The sequence below is a fragment of the Colias croceus genome, chromosome 3 (genome assembly GCF_905220415.1).
Source record: "Colias croceus chromosome 3, ilColCroc2.1".
In the NCBI taxonomy this organism is placed as follows: Eukaryota; Metazoa; Arthropoda; class Insecta; order Lepidoptera; family Pieridae; genus Colias; species Colias croceus.
The window spans coordinates 1,148,589-1,161,582 of NC_059539.1; the positions used below are offsets into that span (position 1 = coordinate 1,148,589).

Sequence of the window (12,994 nt, forward strand, 5' to 3'; positions counted from 1 at the left end):
GCACGTAATTATTATTATTACTGATGGTTACACTTGTGGCTCCGTTCGGATCCACATACGGACGGTGGTGTGGCAATGGATCCACAAATACCAACCGGATCAACAAGTGAAAACGGATCAAATAATTACTAACTATATGGCACGTTTGATCAACATAGTGCCCGTGGAGATATCTATATATATATATAGGTAGATACCATATTTTTATAATACCTTTTCCCTTCTTCCATTATATATTAACAAAAAAATGTTAATAAGTGTGCCTAACCAATTGTTCTTATTACGAGAATTTTGCAGTCGGCAACCGAACAAAAGGGCTACAGAGCGTCAGGTAGGTATTTAAAAATACGAGCTCTATATTGCATAAAAGGGGTTTTATGATGGGATAGATAACACTGGTGAGAGTTTTCGGAATGGATTAGTATTTGTTAAAATATTGTTATTTAAATGTAATTGTTAATTTTAAAAAGACAATGTAAAAAGTTTTTAACTTTGCTTTTGTCGGCATCATAACGCAAAACCACCCTTCTTTTTAAAAATTATGTCACATATTTTGCATAAATGAAAATTTAGTTGACTTTTCGCTCGCGATCAGGAAACATCTCTACTATCACTTACTGTAATCACTTTCTGAACATTTGACCCTTGCTCGTGATCGGATTTGTTGTTTTGCCTACGATTTGGATTAGTTTATCATGGATTCTACTTGTGAACCTAGTAGTTCCAGTCAGACTCAATTAGTTTTTGAGCAATCAGAACGAGGAGGACTTCTTTTATTGCGTGGTGGCTATCAGCATAACAAAAAACGCGAAAACAAAAACGGTACAACTGTTTGGTGTTGTGTGAAGTGGCAAACTCGGAAATGTCGTGGACGTGTAGTCACAAAAAACAATCTAGTTGTGAGTGATGATCCTCATACATGCCAACCAAATTTTGCTGCCAACATAATAAAGAAACAACTGAACCAATGCCGAAAATTAGCTGCAACGAAATCAGACCCAATACCAACGTTATTCAACAATGAGATGTCTTCGCTCGCTGATTTTGGCCTCGACCTAGTAGCAACAATACCGAAGTTTACATCAATAAAGAACAGTTTATACCATTCCAGAAATAAAGCACTGGGAGTGAAAAGAACCACATTTCAAACTGCTTCTGCCGTTGAAATCCCAGATGCATATAAAGACAAAATATTGCTGGCTGACTATACAGACCAAAGGAACAGAATCATAGTATTTGGAACACATAATGCGAAGCACTTACTAGCAACAGTTGAACATATTTTTGCAGATGGTACGTTTAAAATATGTCCTAAGCCCTTCTACCAACTTTACACAATCCATGGAGATTTGGGTAGTTCCGAAGAAACATCTAACGTTGTCCCGCTGGTATACGCGTTATTATTAAATAAGAAACAGGCTACTTATGAAATCCTTTTTCAAATAATAAAGTCGCAAGTGCCGGATTGGAATCCAAAAAAATTTCAATCTGATTACGAGGCAGCAGCTATGAACGCAATGCAAAAAATAATGCCTAATTGTAAAATTGTAGGTTGTTATTTTCATTTTAAAAGTGCTCTAAGAAAAAAAGCAAAAGAATTAAAATTAAATAAAAATCCCGTACATAAAGCTCACGTTGCAATCTGTGGCGCTTTATCACTTCTGCCACAACACTTAATCAGTGATGGTTATTTATATATAATGGAAGATTGTTCCAATAACGGGCAAATATTAGCTTTTAATGACTACTTTGTGAACGCCTGGATTGAATCTAGTTTTTTCGGAAAATGGTCATTCTACGGTGAAAGATTCAGGACCACAAATCATTTAGAAGGGTGGCATTCAAAGTTAAATAAAGGAATATCGAATGCAAAACCGTCATTTATTAAATTTTTAGATCTCCTATTGAAAAATATAAAAGAATTTGATCTCAAAATAAAACAATTTGAACAGGGTATTCCAATTTCATATAGAAACAAAAATGTCATAGATTTTGATAAACGTCTCGCTCATATAATTACGCAGCATCAAAACTGTGAAATTACCTTGGGTCATTGCTTAGAAAAAATTTGCAACTTAACGTAGTTATTAATATTAAAGTCTGAAATTTATACATCATAGGCTTTCGATTTATATGTATCAAACCTATACAGGAAGAATAATAGATAAGTCCTAAAGTTGATTTTTGTGTGTATTACTTAAAAAATATTATTATCCAAATCTGTATGTATCAAACCTATACAAAAAGGGTAATAGGCATTAAAGTTGATTTTGTAACACTTTATTACTAATGTAGTAATTTAAATATTGTATTTGTTACTGTTTACAGCTTAAAAAAGAATTAACAAATAGTTGTATATCCAGATTTATATGTATCAAACCTATGCAGGAAGAATAATAGATAAGTCCTAAAGTTGATTTTTGAGTGTATTAGTTAAAAAATATTATTATCCAAATCTGTATGTATCAAACCTATACTTACAAAAAGGGCAATAGGCATTAAAGTTGATTTTGTAACACTTTATTACTAATGTAGTAATTTAAATATTGTATTTGTTACTGTTTACAGCTTAAAAAAGAATTAACAAATAGTTGTATATCCAGATTTATATGTATCAAACCTATACAGGAAGAATAATAGATAAGTCCTAAAGTTGATTTTTATGGTACTGTATTACTGGTGTTATATTATATGTTACATCTTACTATTTAAAGTTTTACAAAGAAATAATATATATTTACATAATTAAAATATTTGTTTTATTTGTCAACCCTCCATCACTTTTTTTATTAATAACTATCTTTAAAACTCTCGGATGAATCGGACATACCATTTACTCTTCGGATGAATGGGGAAAATATCATAGGTATTTCAATATTTAATCAAATTTATCCGGATGAATCGGGAATAGATTTTTTTTATGTTCTGTCTATGAGAATTGAAATCGATTTATACACATTAACTGCTTTGTAAATTCAATTGTTTTTGTCACTTGTTGTTCAATTAGTTAAAAACAATGAAATTTTCATTATTATTTTAAGTTTTACTTCAGTCTGTCCATGACCTTGCTCACAGCAAGACGTCCGACGTTCGACGTTCGTAACAAGTCAGCAACCACTGTTCCGATTTGAAAAATGATTTCAGTGTTAGATAGCCCATTTATCGAGGAAGGCTTAGGCTATATATCATCACGCTAAGTCCAACAGGAGCGGAGCACTGCGGGCAAAACCGCGGAGCACAGCTAGTTTCAAATAACAATTTCCTAGCGTCAGAGAAATAACGCTATTTTGCTCGTATTTTTATCTAATACAATTAATAATACCGATTTTCCAATAAATATGTAACGTCAGTCCCCGAACTAATTACAGCTTAATTATAGCATCCGCTTGTGATTCCATAATCACCTCTGGGCAATGAATTACGTTTAGGAAGTCATGTGTGAATACACAAATATAATAATATTACAAATATTTTTTGTGTAGGATTATTGTTGTTACTGATAATTGGCTGGGGCGTTATCTATACTAATATTATAAAGCTGAAGAGTTTGTTTGTTTGAACGCGCTAATCTCGGTAACTACTGGTCCGATTTGAAAAATTATTTCGGTGTTAGATAGCTCATTTATCGAGGAAGGCTATAAGCTATATATCATCACGCTACGACCAACGGGAGATGAGTCACGGGGGTGAAACCGCGCGGAGCAGCTAGTTGTGTATAAAATAATTGTTCTAAGGGTTGTGAAGATACATGTAAACCTGTTGTTATGCTGTTTGATAGATACTTATTGCCTTTCAAGAGAGAGTCTTTTTTATATTTCTGATGGAAATAAAAGACTAAATGTAGGATACAAAACATAGCTAACATTAAACTAACTTGTTATAAAAATCAATACGAACTTAACCGAATATACCTACCTATGTATTTGCTTTCTTATATGAATAAAATCGCTATTTAAAGAAATAAAATATATTAAAAGAAGTCTAGTTCAAAGAATCACCTATCCCATACGTGCCTTGTTTATTATCTGAATATTAGTATTACTCAGAAACACCTGAATTAATACGAGACGTGGAGGTTCTTACAGATCAATAAAATTGGGGTGACATCGAGGGTAAGGACTCTTCGTCTAGGCCGACTCGTTCTATTTTAGTTATCAGGGACTAGGAGTATTGCTTTTTTAATAAAAATTACCTATACTTAATAAAGCTTATTCGTTTGTTTATTTGAACGCGCTAATCTCAGGATTTATTGGACCGTTTCTAAAGTTCATTCTCCCTGAGGTTTTTAGGTCCATTCATGACGATAAAGTTTACTATAGTATGTACCTATACCGGGCGATGCCGGGGCCGATCGCTAGTCATTTTTAATGATTAAACATTACTAAATTACATTTATAAATGATATTAATGATTAGCGTAGGCAAAAGTTAATGACAGTTATGAAATCCATATTAATATTATAAATGCGAAAGTAACTGTCTGTCTGTCTGTTACTCAATCACGCTTAAACTACTGAACCAATTTGCATGAAAACTATGGTATTGAGATATTTTGATACCCGAGAAAGGACATAGGCTACCTTTTATTGCGAAATATGTACCACGGGCGAAGCCGGGGCGGACCACTAGTTTGGTATAAAATACAAAAGTTATTAGCAAATGTTCGATTTTTTAACCATATTCTTGTAGCAAAGAATTTTTAACGGATTTCATTATATTATTTTCCCGACGTTTCGAACACTTTACAGGGAGACTGTCTCTATAATGAATAAATCGCGTTTAAAATCCGTTAAAAAGTCTTTAATTTCTAAATCTATAATACTCGCGTAAAATCAAACACTAGAAAATACTAGGTACCATCTAGGTACTATACAATTGTATTATCATTTTACTCTTCACTAAATCTTCACAATGACTAAGGCGTTTTCCTCAGGAGTTAGTAATAAAAAGGAATTGCGCTTAAATAAATGACTATCTGCTTCCGGACGGAAAAAATTACAATAGAAACTGGTGGTCGATTAAATTATACCTTATTAATATTAGGCTATGGTATTGTTTTCTGTAGCATGGTGCAACGATTATGTGTGGGCAGTAAGCTAGTAGTTAGAGATTTACAGTTTATTTTATAGGTTACGAAAATTATTCATGTAGTACCTAGGTACATAGATGATGTACTAAGTAGGTAAACAAGTTTTATTACTTGAAAAATTTGAGAGAACTGAAATATTTTTATGTAGCAACGCAATTAAATAGATTACGACTGTGTTGAAAATCATGAAGCAAATACAATACACCCAATTTCACAAAAAACTGCCTATAATGGTAGTGCCAGAAAGAAAAGCCAAATACATAATTCAATACAAAATAGTTCGACCATTAAATGTATATTTTCCGAAGTAATTTAAAAACAAATAGTATAAATAATTATTAATTACCCTTTAACAGAAAATGTATGAAGACATTATGCAAACAGTAATGCAAGTTATACAGTGAACATGATCATTATTTTGTGCAAGTACTTAATTATATTACACGCAAGACTTCAGAGAAAAATTCATAAGATAGTACCTATTCAATTTTTTAAAGTCTAAGGGCTGGTTCTATTTTTCAAAAACATTTTTTCATTCCCAAAGTATTAGGTACCAAGTAGGTACACACGTCAACAAAAGTAAGCAATTATTGCAGGGGTCCAAACTTCCAAAGACCTTGTAAATTACCCCTTGGGGACCTATTAACAGGATTAAAAGTTTTCTTCTAATTAGATTTAATACAACCTATGAATCCAATCTTTTTTTGCCAGAATTACTTGTGACAAACATTTTTTTTAGATACCTATCAATTTTAATTAGGTAATATAGTAGAAGTACGTCCATCTTTATAAAAAAATTAGAATTTAGGAGTTTCAGAAGCTACCAACAAATTTTAACAATAATCAGAAGCTACAATTTTAACAATAATTATTATGGTAAAATGAACCATACATGATACATCGCAATTCGCAATTTACGTTTTAGTGGAATTTACGTCATATTTCCAAGAATTCGGCAAAACGTGGGGTTCCCAAAGTTAATTCTCGCAATTTTACAAGCATTGTTTCGGTCCTATTGGTCTTAGCGTGATGATATGTAGCCCATAGTATTCCTCATTAAATGTTCTATATAACACTGAATCTAATTTTACCAATCGTGGTCATGAACTTAGCGCATCCAAGCAAACAAACAAACTCTTCAGCTTTATAATATTAGTATATCTGAAATAATGACATTTTTTATTTCTGTCGATACTCTATTCTTCAATTTCATAATTCGCTGCTTTTGTTGCAAATGGTTTTTGCCTTTTCACGTAAAACAATTGAAGCGTGTTCGTTGTAATTTGATATACAGATAGATTATAGCCTGGAATAACATGTTGGTTTTTACAGTTTACCATGCGAGCGGCAAGCTCAGCTCATCAAATATCAAGACAAGATAATTAAAAAAAAATTCTAAATACAATTATTTATTGCGATTTTTTACTGGCGCCGCAGTCACCGCGCCGCTACTTTGGCCTGTTAAAAAATTTTGCATTTTTTTAACAAACATTGGTCTGACAACATTAAACCAAAAATAATGAATTTGGTTCAGTCGAAAGTTATGCGCGTACCTAGATTAGACGTATTGGCGTATTTAATATTTAAATTCTATACCAATATTTCATTAATTAATGGCCTAAGTTTAAGAGTATGTAGGTAGCGCTTTATAAAATAAGATCTCATCGATTATATTCGCTGCCTAGCAACCGTCATAGTTACAGCTTTCAACGTCTACTACTATATTGTTAAGTAAATAAGAAAACTAATAAATAAATATTCCCGGTTTTTTCATAACTAGCTTTCCGCCCGCGGCTTCACCCGCTTTGTCTAAAACCTAATAAATTATAGACTAAAACCTTCCTCTTGAATCACTCTATTCTATTAAAAAAACCGCATCAAAATCCGTTGCGTAGTTTTAAAGATTTAAGCATACAAAGGGACATAGGGACAGAGAAAGCGACTTTGTTTTATACCTACTATGTGTAGTGATGATGATCCAATACCTATATGAATACCTGATACCAACTTTGTCGTATGAAAATTGATACACAAAATATACATACATCCTAAGCATATCTATGTTTTGTTCAAACACATAAAACTGGGAAAACAGTATTTTCTTTTATTTACATAAACATACGAAAACTCTCTTTTTAAACATCTAGGTAATCCGATCCGGGTCACCAAAATTCAAATAATATATTGTATGAAATTACTTTATGTTGAACATTTTCCTTCAAGTCCACAAAACACCGTAAACACGCAATACAATATATGAAAAGTTTAACAAAACATCTCAAACATTCTATGGTGTACAAAGACTTATAAATTAACGACAATAATCGGATTTCTTACCACCTTTGAAACGGGAATTATATTGTTTACAAAATACGTGATGTTTATAAAATTATATTAATTTATATAATGAACTAATTGGAGCAAACAGCTTCGTTCTTAGATGATTACTTTTATAAATGTAATTACAGAAGTAAACATTTCATACGGACATAATATTTTGTGTACTGTTTTTACACAAATTATATAATTCTAAGAAGTTAAATCGTTTGTATGTTTGTGTGAACGCGCTAATCCCAAGAAATGCTGGTCCGATTTGAAAAATTCTTTCGGTGTTAGATAGCCCATTTATCGACGAAGGCTATAGGCTGACAGAACATACCGTGCTATAATATCATCACGCTAAAACCAACAGGAGCGGAGCAATGCGGGTAAAGCCCCGGGGCACAGATAGTTAACTATATAGTAAAGTAAAAACCACCACTTTACAAGGAAAGCATACATAACTGTTCACTTGATGACTTGAAGCACGAAATAAGATATAGAAATTGGAAGTCCTTGACCTTGAATAAGGGAAAGTAAAGTTCTACCTCAAACCTTTCCAGTATGGAGCCTTAAGGGTGTAACTTGATAGAGGTAATATTGGAACGAATAGGTAAGAACCTATATATTATATTAAACTCAACTAGGAGTTAGGACCCGAGCAGAAATTACGATGGCTAATTATTATTTTTCTGTATTTTGATAATTCAAAAGTGCTTCTAAAATGGTGTTACCTAAGTATATCAATTTTTATTATTCGATAATTAGTGTTTTAGCTATTGATAAAAAGAGGTTACCCTTTAAACACAAACATATTATATATGCTAACTGCTATGATACAAAAAGGCAGACCGTGCAAGTATTGTCAACCCTTGTTTGTTTCAAGAAGTAAACATCTTTCAAAGAACACGTGTCCTTTTTTTTTTTTTTTTATGAACACCATTATGGCATATACCACGGAATCGGAAAGCAGTTTCTGTAGAGAGCAAAATTTCAAGGTCGCGTCATGGAAATACCGCCACGTCATGGAGTAGGGCGACGATTTTGGTATCTTTGCATCTTGTCAAGTTTCACTTCTGACACGTATGCCAAGCACACACACGCTCTTTTTAAGCTGTATCAGTCATCACGGTTCTTGGATTAAGGACTTCCCCGAGTTTTAAATGTTACGTTTAAAACAAGAAGCCTGTCATAATAACAACATAAATAGCAATTAAGAAATAAACTTTACACAAACACCCACGTGAAATGAAAACCTTTAGAAGTTTTCTTAACTTTTACAATATAATTACTTTATAAGAAAGTTATGTTTATTACACCATTTGTAACTCAAGAACAGCGGAACCGATTTTTATGGTCTTTAATTTCTTAATTGGGAAAAATAGAAGTAACAAGATGTCATAAATATGTAAAGAACAATTTAGGTATGTACAAAATCTATATAGATAGTTCGGTTTAGCTAGAATGCGTCTTTCTATGTACAAGTATACCTATAATAGTGGTACCTACCTAGGTAAATGAGCAATTATTAAAGTACTGGATTAACTAGCTATTTACTTATTTAGTAACCAGTAGATAGAAACCTCCAAACTTTGCAACCTTTCTTTGAAAAAATAAAGCATTTCTACCCAATTGAAGCTAGAACAGAAAACCAAGGAATCACTTACAAATCTACAACCATACGTATCATCGTTAATCATTGCCAAGTAAAGTCACATACCAGTTTTGTATCTGTGTGAGTATCCGTTACATGCACTAACACACACGTGCACCATCGACCGCTGTCGGACGCGTACTGAGTCAAAACATAGTAAGTATTTATGTAATTACCTATAATTACATTATAGTTAACCGCAAACACGTTGGCTATGACGTCACTGTGCCAGACAACCTTTGGAAATGCATCGCGATTGATTGAGCCTTTCGCGGGAGTTAGTTTAACGAGGAGCCAGAAGGTGGTAATTAATTTTGTTAGTAATGCATTCAAATTGTACTATAATAATGTAGGTACTTATTTTTAATGCTTCAATTATACAGAATATAAAATTAAATGACCTGAATTGCAAGCTGAAAGCATTAATTGATCTAGAAACGGATAGGTGCCGCTTTTTTGCTCGACTTGGCGGACTAAATCATAATATTTAAGAGAATTTAAGAGAAAAATTGTAAACTTGATTATCTTTCAAACAATATACTTCAGGGCTGTGATAAATAATTACTTTAAAATAAGTCAGATGTGTACAAAACCATGATGTCTGAAGCTAGCAGTCATAAAAATTATGAGAATTTTTCACACTTAAAGGAAAAACTTTTAAAACTAGATCAATCTTATAGTCAAAACAATGACCTTAACTATAGACGTTTTTTAAGTAGTTTCTGACTTTTAAATGTAAGAGAAATAATAATTGCCTCTATAATAATATGTATTCTCAATTATCACTAAATGAGTGACTGTGAATTAATCATAAAATAAAACAACCGAACTTCCTATTAACTAAAAAGATATGATGCCATTCATCATAAAATTCTATTGAACTAAAAAAAATAAACACATCTGGCAGCCCTAGCGACCGAGAAGCCTGCTGTGTCTCCAACAATTTATCTCAATTAGTTGGCAACACTTTTATTAAACTCTTATTTGGCATTACAACTCGTGGAGCACAGAGTTTAATATCTGTGGCTTTTTCAGAGCAATTATAACCAATAATTGTATTTGAAATTAAAATTTAATTATGTTAGCCATAAAGCTAAAAGTATAGTCCGACCGACGACGCGGTTGGCGCAGTGGTAAACCGTAAAGTAACTGCCTACTGAGCCGACGGTCCCGGGTTCGATCCCCGGTCAGGGCAAATATTTGTGTGATGAACTCAATTATTTGTTCTTGGGTCTGGGTGTTATTATCTATATATGTATTTATTAAATATTATATTTATCGTCGCCTAGTACCCACAACACAAGCCTTAATTGAGCTTACTGTGGGACTAGGTCGATTTGTGTAATAATGTCCTATAATATTTATTTATTTATTTATTTATAGTATATAGTTAGTACAGGTTGATTTGATAACTGTGTATAAACATATTTTAGGTACCTACATGAAAACTAATTTAAATTAAATTAAGTACCTACATATTAAAGAGTAATCTATACTAATATTATAAATGCGAAAGTAACTCTGTCTGTCTGTCTGCTACTCAATCACGCCTAAACTACTGAACCAATTTGCATGAAATTTGGTATGGAGATATTTTGATACCCGAGAAAGGACATAGGCTACCTTTTATTGCAAAATATGTACCACGGGCGAAGCCGGGCGGACCTCTAGTAAATTAATAAAAATCAATCCAAGTAGGTATTTGGTATAGCACCAAAATATAACAACAGTTATATACGATATCAATAAAAACAAATCAAACTACACATTTTCTAGTCCCACTTTACAAGGACCCAACATCCTTGTCTCATACCCACAAGGGGGCAGACAAAGAACTAAACAACGATTGTTCAACCTTCGCCGTGATCGTTGAAAGAAATGGGATAACGGAAAATCTCAGCCCTCAATGGACGGTTTTATTTCAAACTTTACTTTACGAATGCCATTCAATCGGTAGTGTTTACTGTTTCTAATTTTACAACTTATTCAGTTTTGCGGTAACGTTGTTCAATCGAAGTGAATGCAATGTTATAATGATTTTTGTGTTTATAAAGCAATTTGGACCATATTATTTAAGTTAATCCTACTAATATTATAAATGCGAAAGTTTGTGAGGATGTGTGTGTGTGTGTGTTTGTTACTCTTTCACGCAAATACTACTGAACCGATTACAATAAATGAGGGCACACATATAGAGGGTAACTTGGATTAACACATATTATATGGCATAGGTTTTATCCCACGGGAACGGGAACTATGCGGGTTTTTCTTTGAAAACGCGGGCGAAGGCGCGGGCGGAAAGCTAGTTTAGTTAATCTAACTACTCCTAATTGTATTGGTAAAAGTTTACTTAAATTAAAAATTTACGTTAAAAGTTTTACTCTTTTAGAAAATACTAATAGCGAATTTAAGAAGCAATTTGTACTTTTTTTAAAAGTTAAATTAGTTAGTCTTTTAGTTCAAGAACTGATCAAATTAAAAATTAGCAAAAAATATTTTTTATAAATAATGTAGCTTTAGTAGGTATCTTTTTACTAGCATTTTATATCTTAGCTGGATCTATAAGGCTGGTTGCAGAGCTTGACCGACCATCAGTGCGTACGTCAGTCGCGCTTGTCATATGTATGGATATTCATAAAACCTTTTTTATCTAGACCGACCATACGCACGTGTATTGTCATGCGTATAATCATCTTCATACACATTGTTGATGCGTATCGTCAAGACCGACGGTACGCACTGATGGTCGGTCAAGATCTGCAACCAGCCTAACGCACCTAGTACTACCTACTTACTTGATAAAATCTAACTTACTATGAACAAAATGCACCTACTACATAAATAAAGTCTAAAGTCTGTCAGTCCGTTGACCGTTCTGTTTTACTATAGCTCGGATCAAATAACTTGACCGCTCTGACGTATGCTACAAGTTACAACTTATATTATTATATTCATATAAATATACATAACATACGAGATATACATACGTGATAAGGAATGTTGGACTAAGATTTAGACAAACGGACAATATTGTTAGATTGTAACTGTAGCTATAGTTACTAGGTTTGCATACAAATTGCCGTTTCATAATTTATTTCCCTTAACTTTAATTTTCAAAATAAAACTGAGTATGTCGTCTCCTATGGAGTTAAGTCCCTCGAAATTTTGTAACCTTGCAGTACGTAAATTCAAGTTAAACATACAACAATTATTATCATATTTTAACAATAAACACACCGTAAAAAGCAAACAAAACCTGCCTCATTAACTCCATCTATTGATGACGAATGAAAATAAATAAATAAATGCATCAAATTACTCTTTGAGTTAATCCCCAAACAAAGAGTTACTAAACAAAACATTGAACATGGCTTACCCATAACACAAACATCTAACCCTCACTAGACCGCTAAATCGCTATCTAAAATCAACATAACTGTGTGTCGTATAAAACAAACAAACAAACATAATGTTAATTAATTTACGCGATATCTCTTGGACTTTGTGTGCCCTAATCGCGGAGGTCATTAGTAAGCCACTTTATTACTCGATGATGAGGTTTAGGTACCTACTTCATTTACGTATTATAAACTCTAAAATTTATTCAACTAGACATCTTTTAGACGCACTTTTGAATTGTCTTTAGAAGTTACCAGAGCCGTATTGTTACCTCTTATTTCCAGACAGATTACGCCGTGAATTGCACTGACTGGCAAATTCATATTATGATCGCAATATAAGCCATGGTTAATTATGGCATAAACTAGTCAGTTTAATTAACTTAATTCTTAGTCAAGAATAAGAGGTCATAATACGGCCCCAGATCGGAAAGCCTTTTATATTTTGCTAGAAACACTCTAGAAGTACGTTGTAAATGATATCCATTTTATTTTTTTTATCCGACAAATATTCATGACCCTAAAAAACTGATTC

At 32.7% G+C, this 12,994-nt stretch overlaps 1 protein-coding gene across 4 annotated transcripts in view; it reads right to left on the bottom strand.

Moving 5' to 3' along the window:
* The window catches only part of LOC123706274 (nuclear factor of activated T-cells 5), a 107,752-nt gene that overhangs the window by 59,369 nt on the left and 35,389 nt on the right, over positions 1 to 12,994 (bottom strand). Inside the window, exon 1 of one of the 4 annotated variants that reach the window (XM_045655460.1) lies at positions 9,128 to 9,197. The exons of the other annotated variants lie outside the window; for them this stretch is intronic. Coding sequence (XP_045511416.1) covers positions 9,128 to 9,182 — 55 coding nt within the window. The 5' untranslated portion in view covers positions 9,183 to 9,197. Of the gene's footprint in view, positions 1 to 9,127; positions 9,198 to 12,994 lie in introns of those variants that run through there. 4 annotated transcript variants of the gene reach the window in all.